The sequence below is a fragment of the Oncorhynchus masou genome, chromosome 24 (genome assembly GCF_036934945.1).
Source record: "Oncorhynchus masou masou isolate Uvic2021 chromosome 24, UVic_Omas_1.1, whole genome shotgun sequence".
Lineage (NCBI taxonomy): Eukaryota > Metazoa > Chordata > Actinopteri > Salmoniformes > Salmonidae > Oncorhynchus > Oncorhynchus masou.
The window spans coordinates 76,902,756-76,926,430 of NC_088235.1; the positions used below are offsets into that span (position 1 = coordinate 76,902,756).

General features: G+C 42.0%; 1 protein-coding gene and 1 pseudogene across 3 annotated transcripts; both read right to left on the minus strand.

Annotated features, from left to right (window-relative positions):
- Window positions 1-443: 443 nt before the first annotated feature.
- LOC135511451 (protein-lysine 6-oxidase-like) lies at window positions 444-2,499 on the minus strand (annotated as a pseudogene).
- Window positions 2,500-7,866: 5,367 nt separating this feature from the next.
- LOC135512693 (nicotinamide riboside kinase 2-like) lies at window positions 7,867-11,633 on the minus strand. Of its 3 annotated transcripts, none has more exons than XM_064934973.1 (8): window positions 11,400-11,633; window positions 10,378-10,468; window positions 9,896-9,944; window positions 9,499-9,673; window positions 8,990-9,061; window positions 8,739-8,845; window positions 8,521-8,606; window positions 7,867-8,429 (listed from the first exon to the last, which is right to left on the minus strand). In XM_064934973.1, exons 1-7 carry the CDS (start codon window positions 11,423-11,425, stop codon window positions 8,521-8,523), a joined length of 606 nt encoding a protein of 201 aa, XP_064791045.1. In that variant the 5' UTR covers window positions 11,426-11,633; the 3' UTR covers window positions 7,867-8,429. The 3 variants fall into 3 exon arrangements, with proteins under 3 accessions (XP_064791045.1, XP_064791044.1, XP_064791046.1); XM_064934972.1 differs by having other exon boundaries at window positions 7,867-8,432; window positions 11,400-11,632; XM_064934974.1 differs by having other exon boundaries at window positions 7,867-8,432; window positions 9,896-9,969; window positions 11,400-11,631.
- Between the last annotated feature and the right edge of the window lie 12,042 nt (window positions 11,634-23,675).

Genomic DNA, 23,675 nt, shown 5'->3' on the forward strand with positions numbered 1-23,675 from the left:
TGCATGGTAGCAGAAAATGTCCCCCTCCATCAAAGCAATTTAGGATCAACTCCTGTGGAATCAATGACACAAACACATATTTCACAGTACCAGAAATAAAATTTGTACATAAATTATATACGGAAAGTCTCTATGACTTACAGTTCCTGGCATGGACATAGGTTCCTGTGAACCTGATGTCACCCCTCACTATCAAATAAAATTTATTTATAAAGCCCTTCTTACATCAGCTGATGTCACAAAGTTCTGTACAGAAATCCAGCCTAAAACCCCAAACAGCAAGCTATGCAGGTGTAGAAGCACAGTGGCTAGGAAAAACTCTCCAGACAGGCCAGAACCAAGGAAGAAACCTAGAGAGGAACCAGGCTATGAGGGGTGGCCAGTCCTTTTCTGGCTATTCCGGGTGGAGATTATAACAGAACATGGCCAAGATGTTCAAATGTTCATAGACAATGTTGTTTGAGAAATCCGACTCCTGCGCCAGGTATGACATCATGAGGCAAGATAGGACAATGACATGTTGCTAGTTTGGCAATAGATTTTGGAAAAATGAAAAAAATAATATTGTTTCCAGGTGGCACATCTGTGATGTCAATCCACTCGCAGTCAAGGTTGTCGTTGTAGGTGTCATAGCACCAAACACATGTAAAAACCAGATGTAATGAAAAACACCAACTGATTGATTGGTTGACTGATCGATCGACTAAACTATCAGAGATTGTGTGTGTGTGCAGTGCAAGCCAAGCGTCTGCAGACTCTTGGGTCACAGCTGGTGTCTTCCTGACAGAATCTGGCCTTGTGTCCCTCTGCCACCTTCCTGTCTGTGATGACATCCTGCAGGTCAGCAGTTACTGAAGGCCTCCATGCTGTGGTAATGCTGGTGGCAGCTGTTCCATTAACACTGGTGTCTGGGTTTGACTGGAAGGAAGTCAGCTGTCCCCTGGTTCTTCACCCTTTGGGGAAACCTCAGTCCTGTAGTCTCTGACACCTGGTCGATATGTTGACCTCAAAATAAGGTACTTTACATAATGACTAAGACCAGGAGTTCCTCCTGACAGTGTGACCTGACCATAACTTTCTTGGTCAGAAAAAAATCCTGGCCCCAATTATGACTGATAAGTGCATGGAAAGTCATTTGAATTATCATTAATGACAACTTAATAAAAACATCATAACAATTAGTATTTGTTCACCTATTATGCTTTAGAATACACTGAGGAGGAGTGTACTTTTGCCTTTCATTTGGAGTTTATTTTACTTGGTAGAGCAGAGAGAGAAAATCTAGGTCGGATGCCAGGTTGTATGGCGCTCCATTATTATACTATTACTTCTGAGCCGGCCAAAGCCAAACAAGTCTGGTCCAAACAACCAGTCTGATTTCTACCTAATCAATTATATAACCGTATATGTCATTTGTGAGATAATACATAGATGACGTTAAGGTAAATGTTTTAGCGCAATTGATCTTACACGGATATGCATAATCAATCATAAAACATGAACTCCTACCATGACAGACCGTTTTCCTCTCCAGCACATCTCAGGGCATACATCTGTACAAGTTGGATATAATAGGCATCTTGGATATAGTAGGGGCCAGGAACAAGGTCTGGAAGACCAGGGAAGGGAAATCACAAGCCATCCATGTTAGTTGTATGATTTCCAAGGAAGTGTGAGAGTTTTATAAATTGTTTGTAATATACTGTACTTTTATATGGATGTAAAAAATAATGCAAAGCAAATACTCTATAAGGTATATTGTCACATCGCCATCTACTTTACCGTTATGAAATAATCTGGTGCCATAAACCTGTTCTCGGTGGATGACGCACAGGTGCTGTGCTTCTCCCGCATAACGGGTACATGTTATAGAAAACTGCATTTGGTGATTTGTGTTTGGATCGGTGGGATCATCAGCTATCATATTATTACTTTCAATCGTTCTTGGTTGCTGGGGCTGCGAGCGAGTCCATGCAATTGTCAGAAAGCGCACTCAGCGCAGTTGGAGATGTATTTGATTCTGGAGCTGAAATGTGTCTGGATGAGAAAATGGAATCGAAGGCTTGGGCAGTGGGCTGGGCGCATTGTCTAGTGTTTGCATCATCGGCATTAATCATGTACCCAGATGTGGGTACCTGGATTGATGCTTATTGCTTCTGGTCTCTCGTGTCGTGCCTGGTTTGTGCCGCGAACATGCGTAATCTCCTCGCTCTTAACTGGCGACGCAAAAACTTCTCGTCGAACCGGCAGGCTGACATCATCCCGAGCAGGGTTTCGTCCTCCCCTCGGGATACCACTGCCTGAGAACTCCTGGAGAGCCCCGAGACCGGTACCGTTGGAAGTAGAGCTGGTGCCTCCTTGGGGAGGCAGACACGCTCCTGGGTATCCCGCCACCGGCTCCGGCTTTCTGGCTGAGCTCGTGCATTGGCGGCCAATGGCGAAGATGTATCGACCAATATCTGAGCCCAGAACCAAGACGTCTGACTCACTGTTCAGCATATGTTGGGTTTCGATCGAATGCTCTCCTCCAGACTCAATGTTCTAGTTATATAGAGCAGGGTTATCCAACCCTGTTCCTGGAGAGATACCCTCCCGTAGGTTTTCCTTTCAACCCCAGTTGTAACTAACCTGATTCAGTTTATCAACCAGCTAATTATTAGAATCAAGTGCGCTAGATTAGTGTTGGAACGAAAACCTACAGGAAGGTAGCTCTCCAGGAACAGGGTTGGAGAGCCCTGTTCTAGAGTCGTCTGGGCCGAAGCAGGCAGAAAGGTAGAAAATAACATGGTTAAACTTATTTGAACTATACCAAACTCTGTAACATTAACTTCTGTAAAAATGTAATCTAAGTTATGCTGGGATACGGGTGATGTTTTGTACACACACTTGATTCCGTCATGCAGTTGCGCACCACATCTCCACAGTGAATGTCAGGTATAACTACTTGGAAGGTGGAAATGTAAGCATTCACTTTCATAGAATTAGTTTGTCTACGCATGCGCAGACAGGAGCAAGGGCTTATTTTACAAATACCATGTTTAACTTAACCTTCAGTCTATATAACTATTTACACTTTGCGCATAGCTGGTAGGTAGCCATTTCTCAGTGCACGTTGATATTTTCTACTGAAAAGGCAAGATATCTAAAAGCAAATAACGTGATCTTAGTTTTAAAAACTTATGTCCCTGATTGGGCATCCAAATTTGATACATTTTTAGCCAAATATCATTTATGACACACCTTTCGGCATTAATTGGGAACTTCTGTCACAAGTGACTAATCGTCATCATAAGCAATACGTTTTATACGTGGATTAAATATAAAAACATGAATAATACTTGAGCAGAAAGTGTCATAATAGGAGCTATTTGCATCATGAAAATAAGCACACAAGCAGGTGGCGCGCGCGCTGCGGCCGCATGGCTCTGTGAGATCCATTCACACCGTGTATTTGAACGGTAAATTCCACACGGTAAAATCACACAGTGGGCTTTTTTTGTGTTAACTCACACTACTTCTCTGAAATACCGTAGTGCATAGTTCTGAGTTCTGCTTCTCTGTGACTCTCTTTAATCTAGTAATTTGATTACCACCACAAAAACCTTGCCACATGATGGCAGTGGAACTCTAGGGAAGGTAGCCTGTTAATTTACTGAGTGGAAAAAACGTAGTGCACTTGACTCGGTTAAGACTACAAAATGCCTGCCATAGGACCTGTCGTCAAGTTTACCCCTGTGCTGTTCTGTACAAGGTAGCAGTCATAGAGTTAGACAGAGGACTCAAGATGGATAAAACTTGTTTGGGCATGGACATTGATTGTCACTGAAGGCTTCAACTGGGTGGGACTTCTTATTGTTTGAGGAAGAATCACATGATTCCATCCGGTCATCAGGAGGGATCTGCCAATTAATTGTATTCATGAGCAAACACTAGGTGGCAGTATGCATCCTTTCAGTTTGTTTGCCAACTCGTACATGAAGTAGAAAAAAATGTACTACTTCAAAATGGAGATTGCCTCAATGGCGCCATCCATGTGATCACAGAGCCATAATGGGACACATAAATATGATATCTGTATACACTTAATTTACTTCAAGAGCACCATGATAGATGACAAGGTTGACATCTAAATGAGGGTTGATTTTATAACCATAACATCTGCAGTGAAGAACAAACATGCAATACTTTTTGACAGTATTACCCAGACATTAATTATATAGTTACATAAGGCCGTGAAACTGATCTGTATCTCACTTAATGGTTTATGATGATTGGACATAATCATTATGGAAGTTTTGGCTGCTGTCAACCAGCGTGAACTTTTCCTTCCTCAGAGATGTGATACCTAACAGGTCAGATTTGTTACGGTCCTGGCCAGATATGTTACATGAAGCCTTCACGTCAGATCTGTTACAGTGCAGGAGTCTTAGAATAGTCTGCAACTGAAGAGATCTAATTATCCCTGTCCGATGGCAGTATACAGTAGAGTACGAATGCCTGTATGTTATGAATAGTATGATCAAAAGATTATGTAAGCTATTGCATATACTGTGCATAAAATGTCTCCATGACCACTTCTGTGGTATACCATTATAACATATACATTGGATTTAATAGAGTAAATATACAGCTCAGTTCTGTGCCAATGCAACTTAGATGCAACAGTTGTCCAGCCATTATGTTGCAAGGTGACAGAGGATAGGGACAGTAGGTTTCTGTGGGAAGGCACGAGGTTTATTGTGCGTCATTCTGTTTCCACTCATTATATGCGTGATTGAGAGGGTGTAGAGTGGCTTCATAAGAGCCCATGATTGAGAGAGCAGGTCTCGCTGTTCCCCTGCTTTGTCCCCCTCTGATGCATTGTGTACTTTTGCTGGGAGAGAAGCAAGGTTGGCTGCAACCTGGTCTCAGAGCATTTCATATATTTCTGTACGTAAATCTGGGACACTCCATTTAGTATGATATGTTACGTTTGGCATGGTATGTACTGTAATAATTTGTGGATGTCCAATTCCCTTTTTGTATATGTTAAGAATTACAATTCGTATTATATGTTACGAATTCTGGCTAGGTGGCTAACGTTAGCTAGGCTCAGGGTTAAATTTAGGAGTTAGTTTAAAGGGTTAAGGTTCGCTAAAAGGACTAGGAGAAGGGTTAGCTAACATGCTCAGTAGTTGCAAAGTAGTTATAAAGTAGTTATAAAATAGTAAGTAGTTAAAAAGTTGCTAAAATGCTGAAGTTGTCCGTGATGAGATTTGGACTCGCAACCTTTGGGTTGCTAGACATTCGTGTTACACGCCCACCCTGACCATTTCATTTTTGCCTAAAGTAACCATTTGTCTTATGTAACTATACCAAACGTAACATATCATACCAATTTGAGTTTCCCGGATTTACTATGTTATGTTTAGTCTATGAGACAAGGCTGAGGGTAGGGAGCTGCCTGTCAGTCAGAAGGGTAGCTATGGGCAACAGGCCAGTCATGCTGTGGATTCGAGGGTGGGGGTGTCCATCTTTATACAAGTACAATATGTCCTCCCCTGACAATGCAGGAATCCCTGCTAAATATAAACACTCTGCTTGGCTATGTCCACAAGCACCCAGAGCCTTTTAGCAATGTGTATTTGAGGGCCTGTCTTCCAGAGGGCAACCATTACAAGGTTAGCTGGCTGCGTGTCAACGGCTGGTTACTATATCAGTCTCCTACAGGTTCCTCACAGCCCTTCCCCTGTCAACAGGTTTTATTTATTTAAGGTCAATGGGGCACAGGTCACAGCTAGCATTGCAGGTAGAACTCTGGAAAGTCACTATGTTAGCTGCCAGTAGTTGCTATGAGAAACCATACTATTGCCGTGTTATTACCACTTTGTGTTGTAAAGTGCTAAGCTACCATATATGATTGTATATTTCAAATAATTTCTTCACATTTTTTGATCAGTTTAATTATTTTCAGGTTTTATGTTCATTGCACCAGCTAATATTCTGTGTAAACAACCCCCCTTGTCATCTGTAAACCAGATTTGTACATTTATTTCAAACAAGGTGGAGTTGTAGCATTTTGTTCAGAAACATTTTTGGTACTTCACTGTGTTATGGCAATGACTGTTATAATCGTTGACAAGTTCAGTAGCTATAAATGAAGATCAGTCCTTAAACGAATACAATTATTTGTTCCAAAGGGGCCTTAAGAGAAAGACTGTAGACACAAGGCACAACACTCACAGAGAGGAGCACCATCGGTCAGGCAGTGACATAATTAAAACTAAACAACAATGTATGTGATGTTGCTTCAATAGCCTAACCATGCCAAACATTACACAACTAGTATATTACCAAAAGAAGACACATCAACACTCCTTTACGTTTCAACCCTAGGACAGCGAGGGGATCCTTGTGAGTGTACAAACTGCCAGGAATCTAGTCAGAAGTTTACATACACTTCAGTTGGAGTCATTTTCAACCACTCCACAAATTTCTTGTTAACTATAGTTTTGGCAAGTCAGTTAGGACATCTACTTTGTGCATGACACAAGTAATTTTCCCAACAACTGTTAAGAGATGAATTTCACTGTATCACAATTCCAGTGGGTCAGAAGTTTACACTAAATTGACTGCCTTTACACAGCTTGGAATGACAGAAAATGTCATGGCTTTAGAAGCTTCTGATAGGCTGACAATTTGAGTCAATTGGAGGTGTACCTGTGGATGTATTAAGGCCTACCTTCAAACTCAGTGCCTTTGCTTGACAAGCAATGGGATAATCAAAAGAAAATCAGCCAAATCCTCAGAAAATAAATTGTAGACCATGAGTCCGGTTCATCCTTGGGAGCAATTTCCAAAAGCCTGAAGGTACCACGTTCATCTGTACAAACAATGGCATGCAAGTATAAACACCATGGGACCACGGAACCGTCATACAGCTCAGGAAGGAGACGCGTTCTGTCTCCTAGAGATGAATGTACTTTGGTGCGAGAAGTGCAAATCAATCCCAGAACAGCAGCAAAGGACCTTCTGAAGATGGAGGAAACAGGTACAAAAGTATCTATAGCCACAGTAAACCGACACAAACCGAAAGGTCACTCGAAGCAAATGCTCCATAACTGCCACTAAAAAAAGCCAGTCTACGGTTTGCACCTGCACATGGGGACAAAGATCATACTTCTTGGAGAAATGTCCTCTGGTCTGATGAAACAAAAATTGAGCTTTTTGGCCATAATGACCACCGTTATGTTTGGAAGAAAAAGGGGGACGCTTACAAGCTGAAGAACACCATCCCAACCGTGAAGCACGGGGTGGCAGCATCATGTTGTAGGGGTGCTTTGCTGCAGGAGGGACTGGTGCACTTCACAAAATAGATTGCGTCGCGAGGATGGAAAAGTATGTGGATATATGACCCCAAGCATGCTTCCAAAGTTGTGGCAAGGACAACACAGTCAAGATATTGAAGTGGCCATCAAAGCCCTGTTCTCATTCCTATAGAGAATTTGTAGGCAGAACTGAAAGTGTGTGCAAGCAAGGATGCCTACAACCATGACTATTACACCAGCTTTATCACAAGGAATGGACCAAAATATCCACAACTTATTGTGGGAAGCTACCTGAAACATTTGACCCAGGTTAAACAATCTAAAAGCAATTCTACCAAATAAGTGTATATTCACAACTATTATTCTGACATGTCGCATTCTTAAAATAAAGTGGTGATCCTAACTGACATAAGACAGGGAACTCCTACTTGGATTAAATGTCAGGAATTGTGAAAAACTGATTAAATGTATTTGGCTAAGGTGTATGTAAACTTTATTTACTCATACCCCATGTACCACAATTAAGTTAAGAACTGTAAATAAAGACAGGACACAGGAGTAACATTGAGAAATCTGAACACATTTTAAATAGGAGATGGACAATTTACTTGCCAAAACAAAGCCAAGTACATACTAACAAAGGAAATACATTTCCTCATATATGGAATGCAAGCGGCCAGTTCAGGTGGGACCCTTCTAGACCATGAGGGCAGAGGCACAACTCCAATAAAGAATTATTTGAACCTGTTATCAAAATGCCATGTGAATCCACTTAAATCAGTTCCTTTGTAACAACGGAAACATTAAACCTCTATTTGATGAAATAAGCCTCATGTAGAAATTTGGCAATTCGCATTGACCTCCATACAAAAAATATTTTCATTGACAGATGGTCAGTGTTTGTCCCTCTCCCTCAGATACTAGGCAGTGGTTTGATTAACACAAGCAATGGACTAACAGATTAGATAAAACAAACAGAAATGATTATTCTGTCAAACATAAGTTAACATTCCTTCAATATAATTTACACAATAAGAAAAAAATGCTTCAATTAAAAAAAAAAAAAAAACTCTTCAGTCTTGATGCTATTTACAGGTCTATACAGGTTTGGAGAAAGAGTTCCTGCTGTACAAACAGAAAGGTAAAGTTGTCACCACATTCAATTTATCATCAACACAAAACAGAAGTCAGACACACCAGTGTCACCTCTTACCTATAAACGATTCAACAGTGTATTCTGGATGTCCTCATACACCTGGCTGTAGATCCCTTCTTCTGATTTCAAGCCATCCAGATATGCTATAGCAAAGTGTAAACCTTGATCAGGACATTTGTCATAGGGAAGTCATAGCTACTAGCACCAAAATGACCACACCACAAAAACCAATACTGTTCACCGACAAATGGAAAAGAGACAAAATGTGTATATACCGATGTCTAAACCGCTCTCAACCATCTCATTCCTGTGCTTCAAGTACATGGGCCACACATGGCCTTCAAACAGACCCGGGGGGTCGGGGACGGTGTATTGTCTTGTACTAAAAATAAAGGAAACAAAATTATGAATTTAGCACAACTTTCAACTAAAAATAAAGATTACGGATTTATTTATCTGGCCAGAACGATGACCATACTATAGCTACATATGAATATTAGTGATCTGATGCCTCCCCCATTCCCACCTTCTCCTCCTTTTGCACTCTTCGTATGGAATGGAGATGTAGTAGCACTTGTTATACACGTCCATCAGGGGTCTGGGGAAGGAGGAACATGACAGAACAACTTTTAGTTCTCCTCAACTCTCCACCAATGTACAATTGAGGTTCTCAGAGCACCATAATACAGAGAGCACACTCCTGGAGACCACATCCATTCAGTTGACATCCTCTTAATCTAGCTAGCTGACAACACTGCCCAGACGCATCACTTGAACAGACACTCGTCCAAATATTTGTCATCATAATTAGTCAAATCCAATTGAGAGAGCATGCAAGCATTAGTTGTCAATTGAGAGAGCATGCAAGCATTAGTTGTCATAAGGGACAAAAGCTCTGCTAAATTATATTATATTATTATTATTAAGCTATTTGAATACATGTCGCACAAACCAGCTGATTACTCTCACCCCCCCCCCCCCCCCCCTCCCGTTAACTAGTACATTTCCAGTTAGCAGTGGGGCAGACAAACTCACTTGTAGTTGTACAGAAGGAAGCCCTCTACAATCAGAATGTGGATCTGCTGATCTGGGTCGGCAACCTCTGTGGAAGGGGACACGTTGACACCGTGGGAGTGTGCAAACTTCACTGGGTTCTCACTCCAGCCTCGAATCGTGTTCACCATGGCATCCATGTCCAATGCTGTGATCACTGTATAGAACAGAGAAAGGCAGAGGGGAAGAAGTTAAGCAAAAAAAGGGACACCTGGATAAAGAAATGTATTTAGTCTTGTTTAATGGGAATTGTGCTCTAGGGTAATATTAATATTTATGCATGTACTATCAAATATGACATTTTTAGGGATGCTTTGTTACACTAAGGGACAAGTACAATGATCAGTTATGAGTCTCCTACAGTGAAATCCAGGCTTACCATCCCACTGTCTAAAGCCGTCCTCCCCGACTTCTATCTGGTCAGGTTTCTGAAATAACACCAATAAAACATTGCTGCAAGCGCAGGCTGATCTGAATACGGGCAGATCCCATTGCAAGATGTGCACACGTAGCTGAAGCATGCAGGTATAACATGCACAAGAGCATTGAGAATCCATATATAACCAGAGACATCAATAAAACAGGAAACAAAGCACAAGAGCAGTGAGCTATTCAGCACAAGTTCTGATCCTGTACAGGTTAATGCAGTTTAATTTTAAAAAGGTGGCAAAAAGCAGTGTGAAAAGACAACTAGATTAATTTACAGCATACTACACAGATCTAATAAAAGGGAAGGACAGGTGCCCGTAGATGGCATGCATCATGGCTATTGGTTAATGTGGGAGTGTTTGGGATATTTTCCCTTAACAAGGTCATGCAAATACAACACTGTATAGAGACGTTTTAGCAGACCAAGTTTACCTTGAAAAAGTCATCTTGATGCACCACACAACAGTTAGGTAGTGACTTGATCAGCCTATTCGTCAAAGTAGTTTTCCCACCATTAGTCACACTGAAAATAGATAAACATGTCATGCGATTTAGCAAGGCGTCCGTGTATTCAAAGTCTAAGCGGTCTATACACCACTCATCCGCATACCTTGTAGGCATTATTGCAGTAAGTTACTCAAATAGCAGTCAACATTGTATGCATTGTAGTAGTAGCTAGCAACCTAACCATTGTGGCGGGACAGGGCACATAGCTGGCTACCTAAAATAGAAAGGTCAACACATAGCTACTCTGAATACGTCTGCAATCAAACGTTTTATAACTAACGTTAGCTAGGTAAGTTTGCCAAGTGGATCTCTGAATTTAGTCAGAAACTTTGAAAACAACTCGATACGTTGCCAGTCCTACATTTAGCGTTAGCTAGCCTGATATTCATCCAAGTAAAAATTTTACATTATAGTAAAACATAGCTGTCAAAAAGCAATATTCATGCTTAATAAACATGTATAATACACGCTGCCAGTAAGGAGAATGGCGCTCACGTTTGCAAATTTAGAAATTGAGACTCCCTCCAATGTGTTCAATGTGAAAGTCCGCGCTGGAATTTTAAATCTCCCGCCCGACTACGACAACATACAAACGTGGCAGGCGATTTGCTAAAACCAAGTCCCCAGTTAACTACCTACAGCACATGGCGTTTATAAATTGCCCTAGTAATTTATTTATTGTTTAACACTGGATTCTTATTTATGCAAAATAAGAAACTAACTTAAAAATGTTAGACGAGAAATTCAACGTTGATAGGTAACTAACGAAGCTTACCCCCTTGCCTACCAACGTAACGCGTTAGCCAGCTAAATAACATGGCATGTGTTGAGATTTTTATACCGGTGTTACGTTTATCAACTAAAGAATTTAAAAAAACATGTTTTACTAATCAACATATACATTATATAATACAGATTTTCGAAAAACAAATAAAAACTGAACTTACCCGCCAATTCCTATAACGTATTTCATTTTGAGTCGGTTTTTGAAACTTCTGCTCCTAGTCCCAGCTGAAGTGCCACTCACAATCAATAACAAATACAATCCAACTAATACGAGGCAGAGAGTAGCTCAAGTTTCGGTGTTTTTTCTCCAGTGTCGTGGCAGAGCCCAGCTGTCTTTACTATTTCATTGATGAAGAGGCGCGAGCCCTCAATTTGTAGACAACTGTGACTTGCGTCACGCAGATGTGAGCTCAGATTTGTGTCATTGTTACAGTGACCAATCACTGTCCCAGAACACCCAACGACACCAATCAACCTCCGGGTTTCGCAAAGATTTGCATATTAATTTTTTATTAATCTTGATCTAAACAGGGAGTCACATTGAGATTAGGAATCTATTTTGCAAGAGAGCTCTGTATACATTACAATAAAAACGGAATAATGTAACATACACATGTATGTGTATAAAACAATATAATTCAGCACACAATAACAAAATAAACATACTTTAAAAAAGCAATCACATTCAACTACATAGAGGTTCTCAGTCAATAATTTATACTGCCTGAGAGGCACCAGCACATGTGACTGCAGTGGAATTATACTGTCTCTGTATACATGGGGACACATGGTGAATGATGTGTAATGTTATGATATGGTTCACCTACCTTCTTCGTGGACCGCGGCCAGCTACCAAGAATTGTGGTCTCTCCTTCTCCGTGGCCAAAGTAAGTAAGACATTTAAGCGTGTTAACCCTCGCAAGGCTGCAGGCCCAGTCGTCATCCCTAGCCGCGTCCTCAGAGCATGCGCAGACCAGCTGGCTGGTGTGATTACGGACATATTCAATCTCTCCCTATCACAGTCTGCTGTCCCCACATGCTTCAAGATGGCCACCATTGTTCCTGTACCCAAGAAACCAAAGATAACTGAACTAAATTACTATCGCCCCAGTAACACTCACTTCTGTCATCATATGAAGTGCCTTCAGACTAATCAAGGATCATATCACCCCTACCTTACATGTCACCCTAGACCCACTTCAATTTGCTTACTGCTCCAATAGATCCACAGACGATGCAATCGCCATCACACTGCCCTAACAAGAGGAATACCTATGTAAGAATGCTATTCATTGACTATAGCTCAGCATTCAACAACATAGTACCATAGTAAGCTTGAGGCCCTGGGTGTGAACCCCACCCTGTGCAACTGGGTCCTAGACTTCCAGACACCTCCACTTCACTGATCCTCAATACTGGGGCCCCACAAGGGTACGTACTCAGCCCCCTCCTGTAATCCCTGTTCCCCCATGACTGCATAGGCAAGCACGCCTCCAACTCAATCATCAAGTTTGCAGACGTCACAACAGTAGTAGTGCCGAGAAAATAACCTCTCACTCAACGTCAATAAAACAAAGGAGATGATCATGGACTTCAGGAAACAGCAGAGGGTGCACCCCCCTATCCACATCGACGGGACCGCAGTGGAGAAGGTGGAAAGGTTCAAGTTCCTCAGCGTACACATCACAGACAAACTTAAATGGTCCACTCACACAGACAGTGTGGTGAAGAAGGCGCAACAGTGTCTCTTCAACCTCAGGAGGCTGAAGAAATTTGGCTTGGCACCTAAGCCCTCACAAACTTGTACAGATGCACAATTGAGTGCATCCTGTCGGGCTGTATCACCTCATGGTACAGCAACTGCACCGCCCGCAACCGCAGGGCTCTCCATAGGGTGGTGCGGTCTGCCCAACACATCACCAGGGGTAAACTACCTGCCCTCCAGGACACCTACATCACCCGATGTCACAAGAAGGCCAGAAAGAACAGGACAACAACCACCTGAGCCACTGCTCGTTCACCCCGCTATCAGCCAGAAGGCGAGGTCAGCACAGGTGAATCAATGCTGGGACAGAGAGACTGAAAAACATCTCAAAGCCATCAGACTGTTAAATAGCCATCACTAACACACAGAGGCTGCTGCCTATATAAATAGACTTGAAATCACTGGCCACTTTAATAAATGGAACACTAATCACTTTAACAATGTTTATATATCTTGCATTACTCATCTCATATCTATATACTGTATTCTATAATATTCTACTGTATCCTAGTCTTTGCTGCTCTGACATTGCTTGTTCATATATTTATATATTCTTTCTTCCATTCCTTTACTTAGATTTGTGTGTATTGGGTTGGTTGGGTTGGTTGGCAGGTTGCAAGATTCACACAACAAAATATAAATACAAAATGCAAGCAAAAAGAAAAACATGGTCATAAAAAAACAAACACATTCATCAGTAATAAAGTCCTCAATCAGCTTTCTGAATTGCCCCCGAGGCACCAAAACCTCACATGTAAGAACATTTTGAAGATTGTTCCACAAATAGGGTGCAAGAAAACTAAAAGCGGATTTACCTAACTCAGTAGAGACCAAAGGAATTTCCAGTTAGCGATCCCTGAGACCGGATGTGGTCATTCCTAAATCTAAAGTTTAGTAATGATGTTAGGTAAAGTGGGACTTTTTGTAAAAGGGTATTATAAATGAAAACAAAGCAGCGTATCAACCTACGTGACATCAAATACAGCCAACCAACTTTCTGGTAGAGAATGCAGTGAGTACTAAACTCAGTGTTGCAAACTCATTTTCAAGGTAAGTTACTAGGTTGATTTGTTGCTAAAATTTGCTAAATGACATTGTGATGTCATTGCGTGATAAAGTAAAACTGCGTCATTATGTAGAATACTCAATAACGTCAAATTGACTGGCCATCTCGGCAAAGATATGATTTGACATTTGTTCAGGTACAGACTCCCACTCTTTTCTGTACTTCTGGCTGTAAAATTTTGATTGAGACATGTTGATTGATGTTGTAAGTTCTGTTCAAGAGCAAACATTCGTGACCAACTATATTCATTGGGTTTGGCTCGTCAACAAATCGGCCGTAATAAAGCGCAGTGCGTTATGATAAACTGCAGCTAACGTTTTTAATGAAGCGTTAGCTGCGTTCATATAGATGATGTTGCCATAGTCTAGGACCAATAGGAACATTGAGTAAATCATCTGCTTTCTACTATTTAGCGAGAGGCAAGACCTATTTCTATAGAATAATCCACTTTTTATTCTCAACTTCATTCATCAATATGCTTTTTAAAAGACAGCTTTTCATCTATATACTGTAGCTGCCCAGATATTTGTAAGCACTGATATGATCAATATGGATACCGTTTAAAATACATATGCTTAAATCATCAGACTTATTTTTATGCTCTCTAGAGAACAACATATACTTAGTTTTACCTTCATTCAGTACTATTTAACATTCTGAAAGTGTTGTGGCAGTGATTTCAAACCTGGCAATTTTACTGGCAAACTCATGGGTACACTCGCAAAGGTTGCCTGGCATTGTGATGCTTTAGTCAGGGGAGGGGGCGAGCTTTATGCAGAGGAGGGGAAAGCTTAACAAATCCCACAATTTAACTAAACAAATCACAGCACAGATTGAAGAGTACACTTCCTGCTTTTACTTCCTGCTATGGGTACACAAAGCTAACCTATGCCATGGGTCAGAGCTAGTGCAGATCAGCACTAGACCAATGCTAGTGTGGACCAGAGCTAGCTAGCTATTAGCTACACCCTGGCCCCGAGCTTGTTAGTGCAGACCAGAGCAAGACCACAGCTAGTCCAGACCAGAGCTAGCTAGCTACTATCTATGCCCTGGACCACAGCTAGTTATTGCAGACCAGAGCTAGTGTGAACCAGAGCTAGCTAGAATCTAGCTACGCCCAGGAACAGAGCTGGACCATAGCTAGTGCAGACTAGAGTCGTAGTTGTTGTCAGTAGTTGTGGTCAGAAGAGGTCAGTAGTTATGTGGTTGTGGTCGGTAGCAGCTATGTAGTGCTGCCGCCCTTACGAAAAAAAGATTGCTGTAAGAGTGCAGTATAACCGCAGTATGCTGTAAATACTGGTTCCAAAATAACACTGATTTCTTTACTACAGTAATTTTGCAGTGTAACTGCAGTTAGAGTGCAGTATAACAGTTATTCTGCTATTACTGTGTCCAAAATACCACAGTCGACTGCAGTTACTGCACTTTTACTGCAGTTTCAAAATGGCTATCTTTTATTGTAAAGGCGTGCCGCGGGGGGAGCGGCAATCCCAATTTCTTTTCAATTTGACAATACACAGAGCTGTTAAAAACATATTTGGAAAATAATTTATTATACTTTATTACCACTAAAATTCCATGAAAATTATATAATTACAAACTACAGATGTACACCTGAAGTCGGAAGTTTACATACACTTAGGTTGGAGTCATTAGAACTTGTTTTTCAACCACAAATTTCTTGTTAATTAACAAACTATAGTTTTGGCAAGTCGGATAGGACATCTACATTTTGCATGACACAAGTCATTTTTCCAACAATTGTTTACATACAGATTATTTCACTTAAAATTCACTGTATCACAATTCCAGTGGGTCAGAAGTGTACATACACAAAGTTTACTGTGCCTTTAAACCGCTTGGAAAATTCCAGAAAATGATGTCATGGCTTTAGATGCTTCTGACAGGCTAATTTGCTTCTTTTTTCTGAGACACTTCTGACAGTGTCTCTTTGCTTGACATCATGGTTAAATCAAAATAAATCAGCCAAGACCTCAGAAAAAATTGTAGACTCCCAAGTCTGGTTCATCCTTGGGCGCAAATGCCTGAAGGTACCACGCTCATCTGTACAAACAATAGTACGCAAGTATAAACACCATGGGACCAAGCAGCAGTCATACCACTCAGGAAGGAGACGCGTTCTGTCTCTTAGAGATGAACATACTTTGGTGCGAAAAGTGCAAATCAATCCCAGAACAACAGCAACGGACCTTGTAAATAATGCTGGAGGAAACATGTACAAAAGTATCTATATCCACAGTAAAACAAGTGCTATATCGATATAACCTGAAAGGCAGCTCAGCAAGGAAGAAGCCACTGCTCCAAAACCCCCATAAAAAAAGCCAGACTACGGTTTGCAACTGCACATGGGGACAAAGATCGTACATTTTGGAGAAATTTCCACTGGGCTGATGAAACAAATTTAGAACTATTTGTCCATAATGACCATCGTTATGTTTGGAGGAAAAAAGGCGAAGCTTGCAAGCCGAAGAACACCATCCCAACTGTGAAGCACAGGGGTGGCAGCATCATGTTGTGGGGGTGCTTTGCTGCAGGAGGGACAAGTGCACTTCACAAAATAGATGGCATCATGAGGGAGAAAAATTATGTGGATATATTGAAGCAACATCTCAAGACATCAGTCAGGAAGTTAAAGCTTGGTCACAAATGGGTCTTCCAAATGGACAATGACCCGAAACATACTTCCAAAGTTGTGGCAAAATGGCTTTAGGACAACAAAGTCAAGGTATTGGAGTGGCCATCACAAAGCCTTGACCTCAATCCTATAGAAAATTGTGGGCAGAACTAAAAAAGCTTGTGTGAGCAATGAGGCCGACAAACATGACTCAGTTACACCAGCTCTGTCAGGAGGAATGGGCCAAATTCACCCAACTTATTGTGGGAATCTTGTGGAAGACTACCCGAAATGCTTGATCCAAGTTAAACAATTTAATGGCAATGCTACTAAATACTAATTGAGTGTATGTAAACTTCTGACCCACTGGGAATGTGATGAAAGAAATAAAAGCTGAAATATATCATTATCTCTGCTATTATTCTGACATTACACATTCTTTAAAATAAAGTGGTGATCCTAACTGACCTAAGACAGGGAGTTTTTACTAAGATTAAATGTCAGGAATTGTACAAAAATTAGTTTAAAATTTCCTTATAGTGTGGATAGCCGTGTTGCAGCACAGCTTCAGATGCAATCGTTAGGCAAGGATAAATTAAGTCTAGGAAAGGATGAAACAACGTCTGTGCCACCAGTAAGTATAGATAGCAGTCTAAATCCCTCCGCACAGTGTCTCCGCAGCCAGAGACTTTTCTCAAGGCTTCTGGGAAAAAATGCTGTCGCACATTCAGTCGACAGAATCGTTCAACCGGTTCTCCCCACTAAGCAACGAGTCAGTCAGATGCCAAGCCTTTTCAGATCTCTCCCCCACCCGTTAGGGGTCTGAGCCGCCGAAGCCTCCCACCATTAGTTCTGACAAATTGAAAACCATTGTCATTGGCGACTCCATTACCCGCAATATTAGACTTAAAAATAATCACCCAGCGATCATACACTGTTTACCAGGGGGAAGGGCTACCGACGTAAAGGCTAATCTGAAGATGGCACTGGCTAGGCTAAAATTGGCGAGTGTAGAGAATATAGGGAGATTGTTATCCACATTGGCACCAACGATGTTCGGGTGAAACAGTCAGAGGTCACCAAGCGTGTCAATCAGCTAGAAAGATGTGTCAGCATTGAGTAATTGAGTCTGGGCCCTCCCAGTTAGGGGGAGTGATGAGCTCTACAGCAGTCTCACAACTCAATCACTGGTTTCCCCCCCTCCCAAAATATAGAATTTGTAGATAATTGACCCTCTTACTGGGACTCACCCACAAACAGGATCAAGCCTGGCCTCCTAAGGAGTGACAGACTCCATCGTAGCTGGTGGGGTGCTCTCATCTTATCTATCAACATAGACCAGGCTCTAACTCCTCTTGCTCTAAAATGAGATAGGGTGCAGGCCAGGCAGCAGGATGTTATCCAGCCTGCCAGTTAGTGGAGACTGCCACTAGCACACTCAGTGTAGTCACCTCAGCTATCCCCATTGAGACAGTGTCTATACCTCGAACTAGGTTGAGCAAAACTAAACATGGTGGTGTTCGCCTTAGCAATCTCACTGGAATAAAGACCTCTTTCAAGGCAGTCATAGTCAATGAACTAATCACTGATCATAATCTTGATGTGATTGACCTGACTGAAACATGATGTATTTCCCATTTAGGTTTATGGAGCATTCAAACCAATGTTAATCTGTGCAGCTTTTAAATTGTTATAGTTGAAAAAGTATTAATAAGATCAAAAATATGAATACAAGCAATCTAAGTTGGGTTAGCCTGAACCTCTCAAAGTTAGGTAGGTTTTGAAAGCTTAAACCAGGGGTAGGCAACTAGTTTGATGATGATTTTACGAGTGGATTGCCGGGGGGCTGAAACATAATTATAATAATGTATACACTGAAAATTGACCACAACTAAGCCAAAAAATATATTTTATTTGTCAGTTGGCTTTTCATAGCCGAGCAAGACAGCAGGTGTGGCATAGAGACAGAGAGAGCATCGAAAACATTAGGTTCGGTGACAAGGTAGCATGACCTGTGAAAAGGTCAGGGTTCCATAGCCGCAAGCAGAACAGTTGAAACTGGAGTAGCAGCACGACAAGGTAGCACGTCTTGTGAAAAGGTCAATGTTCCATAGCCGCAAGCAGAACAGTTGAAACTGGAGCAGCAGCACGACAATGTAACACGTCCTGTGGGACAGCATGGAGAGTGACGTGGATAACAATCTCCCTATACTTTCTACACTCGACAGATTTAGCCTAGCCAGTACCATCTTCAGATTAGCCTTTACGTCGGTAGCCCTGCCCCCTGGTAAACAGTGTATGATCGCTGGATGATTATTTTTGCATCTATTATTGTGGGTAATGGAGTTGCCAATGCCTGGCCGTGCAGCCATGAGTGAACAGGGAGTACAGGAGGGGAATGAGCACGCACCCCTGAGGGCCCCCCGTGTTGAGGATCAGTGTGGTGGATGTGTTGTTATCTACCCTTACCACCTGGGGGGCGGCCCGTCAGGAGTCCAGGATTCAGTTGCAGAGGGAGGTGTTTCGTCCCAGGGTCCTTAGCGTAGTGATGAGCTTTGAGGGCACTATGATGTTGAACGCTGAGCTGTAGTCAATGAACAACATTCTCACATAGGTGTTCCTTTTGTCCAGGTGGGAAAGGGAAGTGTGGAGTGCAATAGAGATTGTGTCATCTGTTGGGGCGGTACGCGAATTGGAGTGGGTCTAGGGTTTCTGGGATAATGGTGTTGATGTGAGCCATGACCAACCTTTCAAAGCATTTCATGGCTACAGATGTGAGTGCTATGGGTCGGTTGTCATTTAGGCAGGTTACCTTATTGTTCTTGAGCACAGGGACTATGGTGGTCTGCTTGAAACATGTTGGTATTACAGACTCAGTCAGGGTTGAAAATATCAGTGAAGACACTTACCAGTTGGTCAGCGCATGCTCAGAGTACCCGTCCTGGTAATCCGTCTGGCCCAGCGGCCTTGTGAATGTTGACCTGGTCTTACTCACATCGGCTACGGAGAGCGTGATCACACAGTTGTCCGGAACAGCTGATGCTCTCATGCATGCCTCAGTGTTGCTTGCCTCAAAACGAGCATAGAGCATAATTAGCTTGTCTGGTAGGCTCGTGTCACTGGGCAGCTCACGGCTGTGCTTCCCTTTGTAGTCTGTAATGGTTTGCAAGCCCTGCCACATGTGACGAGCGTCGGAGCCAGTGTAGTACGATTCAATCTTAGTCCTGTATTGATGCTTTGATGGTTCGTCTGAGGTTAGAGTCCCGCTCCTTGAAAGCGGCAGCTCTACCCTTTAGCTCAGTGAGGATGTTGCCTGTAATCCATGGCTTCTGTTTGGGGTATGTACTTAATTGCTCCTGTAAGTCACTCCTGTAAGCGCGTCTGCTAAACAACTGCAATGTAAATGTAAAATAGGCTTGGGCAGTATACAGGAGTATTTGAAAATAGCCACTGCATGGTTTTTCAGTATCATTGAACGTTTTTTTATACATTTTAATATTAGTAGTTACCTTTTAAGTAAATACCAGCCGTCAACTTGTACAATACATTTGGAGATAAAGTAGATCCCCCGTTCTTAATTTCACATGTCACATTATTATACATTACTAAGCTTACCGGTAGTCCCCAGTCACATGTTGTTTGTTTACAAGCATACAACATTGAAAGACGGGAGAGATTGCTATCCCTTCCTGTAGAGAAAACAAAGAACAACCTGGGATGGAAATCCAGGGGCTTTCTGATGCCCAAAACATTCACTATCAACATGGTGCCCGGAAGATGACGGATAAGGAAAAAAGGAAGAAAGTGGAACATATTATGAATAAATATGGAGTGGGGGATTGCAGAAGCCTTCTGGAAGATCTGGTGAAGGAGAAGATGGCGGATAAGGAAAAAAGCAGAAGAGTGGCATATGTTTTGATGGAATATGGAATGGAGGATTGCACAGAACTTTTGGAAGAGCATTCACTTTCCTTTTGGAAGGAAAGTGAATGTGACGAGAGTGAGTGTAAATTCATTGAGGTGGCAGGTGATGACCGCTGTAAAGGAGCTGAGTGTAGAGGGAAGCAGCGTGGTGAGGAGGGTTGGCATCCAGTGCAAAAAGAGTAATACATGCTCTAGAGATGGAACCTGACTAGAGTATGGATGTAGTACCTGCTGTGAGGACCACTGAGTTCGTGCCTTGTCCCGAGGAGGAAAAGGATGATTCTAGACCAGTGGGGGTGAGGTTTGTGGAGAGAATGAATCCTTGCATTTTGGCTGATCCATATCTGGTGTTCGGGTTGGGTGGAGAAGGGGTTGGGGAATGTTGAGTTGGTGAGAGTAATTCAGAGTGCATTAGTGATGATTTATTGTGTTTCTTCAGTCCAGAGGCAGTGGGTGCTCAGGCTCACGCTATTAGGGACAAGAAATGTGACGTGCTCTTCTCTCCTGAGGAGGGCGCCGTTGAAAGGAGTGATAACGGGGGTGGCATTAAGTGCCCGACAAGGTCAAGTTAGGAAGTGTAAGTTATCCCGTGAGAGCTTTTGTTTTCTGGAAATACTATGGCGTTTTAGGTGTCACGTTTATGGCATGTTACAGCAGTATGTAGGAGGGAGATTCCAAGATGTGAGAAGTGTGCAGGAGGGCACGAGACGAGGGAATGCGTCATAGCGGTGGAGAAAGTTGTGTGTGTTAGCTGTGGGGGTGATCACGGGGCGGGAGGTCGGAGGTGTCCGGTGAGAGAAAGGCATGTAGAGTTAGAGTCGTACACAGAGTGTTGTATGCCTAAGCGTGAAGAGAGTAGTTGAGGAAGATGGGTACAGGGTGAGGGATAGTGAGAGGATTCCTGTGGATAGGCAGAGACCAAGAGAGAGTGATGGAAAGAATATCTGCTTCAGTAAGGTGGGATTTTTAGCATTTGTAGCCATGGTCGTCACAGAAGATAGAGGTTGTGGTGGCAGTGGCAGAGAAGTACTTGGGAATGCAAGGATGTACTGCAGAACAGTTTGGTCGTTGTTCTGGAGTAGGATTACATAGCGTTAAATAGTGTAGAGAGGGTCAATAGTTGGCAGGGTAATTTTCATTTTCCCCAGTTTTGTATTACCGTAACAATAATTTAATGTAGGTCGGCAGTGAATGGCCTCACTCACCAGTACAGTAGGCGGCAGTGTGTGCCCCTAAAAATTGGATGCAATCCGCCAAACCAAATCCTAAAGCAGAAGAAGAAGAGGAAGAGAGACTGGTGCCTTGTGAGTCGTTCTGTTGTGCAGCACATACCAGGTGATCTAATTACAGCATGGAATTCCAACTAAATGTTTGCCAGCTGGATATCTTATAACTATGAACTGTCTAAAATATGCTAAATGCTAAGCAGTTGTGCATTTGCTTTGCTAATTTAGTAGCGAGTAATCTAGATAAGGGGTTAGTTTCTTGCAGTCAAGCTCCTATTGGTAACATAATCCCCTGCTGGATCAAGAGCCTTGCATTCTAATATTTGGTTTGTGCGTACAGAAAACTGTGAATGGCATTATTTTTGTTACTTCTACAACTTTATCAGCTAAGATGTCTGTCCTGCAAATAGTTTATATCAAAGACTGTATAACATGTTAGCGTGCGTTCATTATCATTTAGGTAGCATTCACTATGGGATTTGACATGTACTTGTTAGCATTGCTAACCTTCGGATTGAAAACATCGCCTCTTGTGTTCAGTGCCGGTATTACTGAATATCCCAGAAGGTCACAAGTTTATTGTCAAGTGCACATGTACAGTGGAATGCCTTTCTTGCTCTTTCCCAAGAATGCAGTAATCTGTATGAACAAGATCGGTATGAAGGTATGACAATCTGGATACCCCCCAAGCCTACTTCAAGATGTCTTTGAAAGTAATTGAAAAACCCTCAATAGTATTTGAAACCAGGTCTGTTGTCTTGTCTCATTTCCTGAAGGCCATTCTCAATTTAGATCCTATGTGTGACTGACCAGTGACCAGCGCTGCCTCTGTCACTAATACAGCTGAGCTGATGTAACTGTCAGAGTTGTTCTAACAGAGCCACGGGGCTCGTGATAAGCGTCAGAGTGTACATGGACGTGTGTATCATGACTGTGTATTAATAGGTTACTTTGAACCACAACAAGCACCTTTTAGGGATGTCCGGCGTTGCTTTAAGTCAACTCAGTGAAGACCTGGACACCCTTACTTCTATGGTAAGGCAAATATAACTGTTCCTTTTCTCAACAAATCAGGTTTGATTCAAGTCAAAGCTTGAATCTATCCGTACATTCGGAATGTCTGAAAGATATAAAGGTATTTCTGAATGACTGAATGATATATCTTGGATTAAGTTACAGCAGTGGGTAAATTTAGAAATGGAAGAATACAGGCCGCAGAGAGAGATTGTCAGGTGGAACAGTTTATTTCTTTGTATTTACATGGAAGAATGTACATCACAATCTAAAGAACATCCAAACTACATAGCTACATATCCCAACCCCATTTCAAGCTTTGCAGTTTTGAAAAATAAGCTACACACAGTATTCCAGCCGACAAATTGCCCACTGATCTCTTCCAAATCTTCCAGTGTAATAACATATTGTGCTTTTAAAGACTGAAAATATGATTGAAAGACATTTTTGGACGCTCAGGGGTTGCTTTCCATGTAGAACATTTTACCAAAACAAAATGCACTTGTGTCAACAAAACCAGTTTACTAGCAATTGGGGGGAAAAATCCCAGTAGTCAATTTAGAATTGTACATTCCATATCATAGTTTTCTGTGTAGAATTTGGTGAAAAGAAGGCGAGGCACTCAGAAGAGCTGACAACCTTTAGAAAACGTCTCTCTCTCTCCAGCAGATTTGGGAGACTGCAGAAAAACTCCTGCAATTCTGTGCCACGTTTAAGCCTACCTTTTGATGGGATAGGTATTTCTCTACCAGAAATCAAAGGCAAATTAATCTGTCCAATGTTCTAACGTAACACTACAATTGTGTA

Excerpts from the sequence above, each read along its gene's own strand:
- LOC135512693 (XM_064934973.1), bottom strand. The coding sequence starts at position 11,425 with ATGAAATACGTTATAGGAATTGGCGG. Across the intron at positions 9,945-10,377 it reads ATCAAGATGACTTTTTCAAG|AAACCTGACCAGATAGAAGT; the intron begins GTAAACTTGGTC and ends GTGTTATTTCAG. Across the intron at positions 8,607-8,738 it reads TGAGAGCGGTTTAGACATCG|CATATCTGGATGGCTTGAAA; the intron begins GTATATACACAT and ends ACTTTGCTATAG.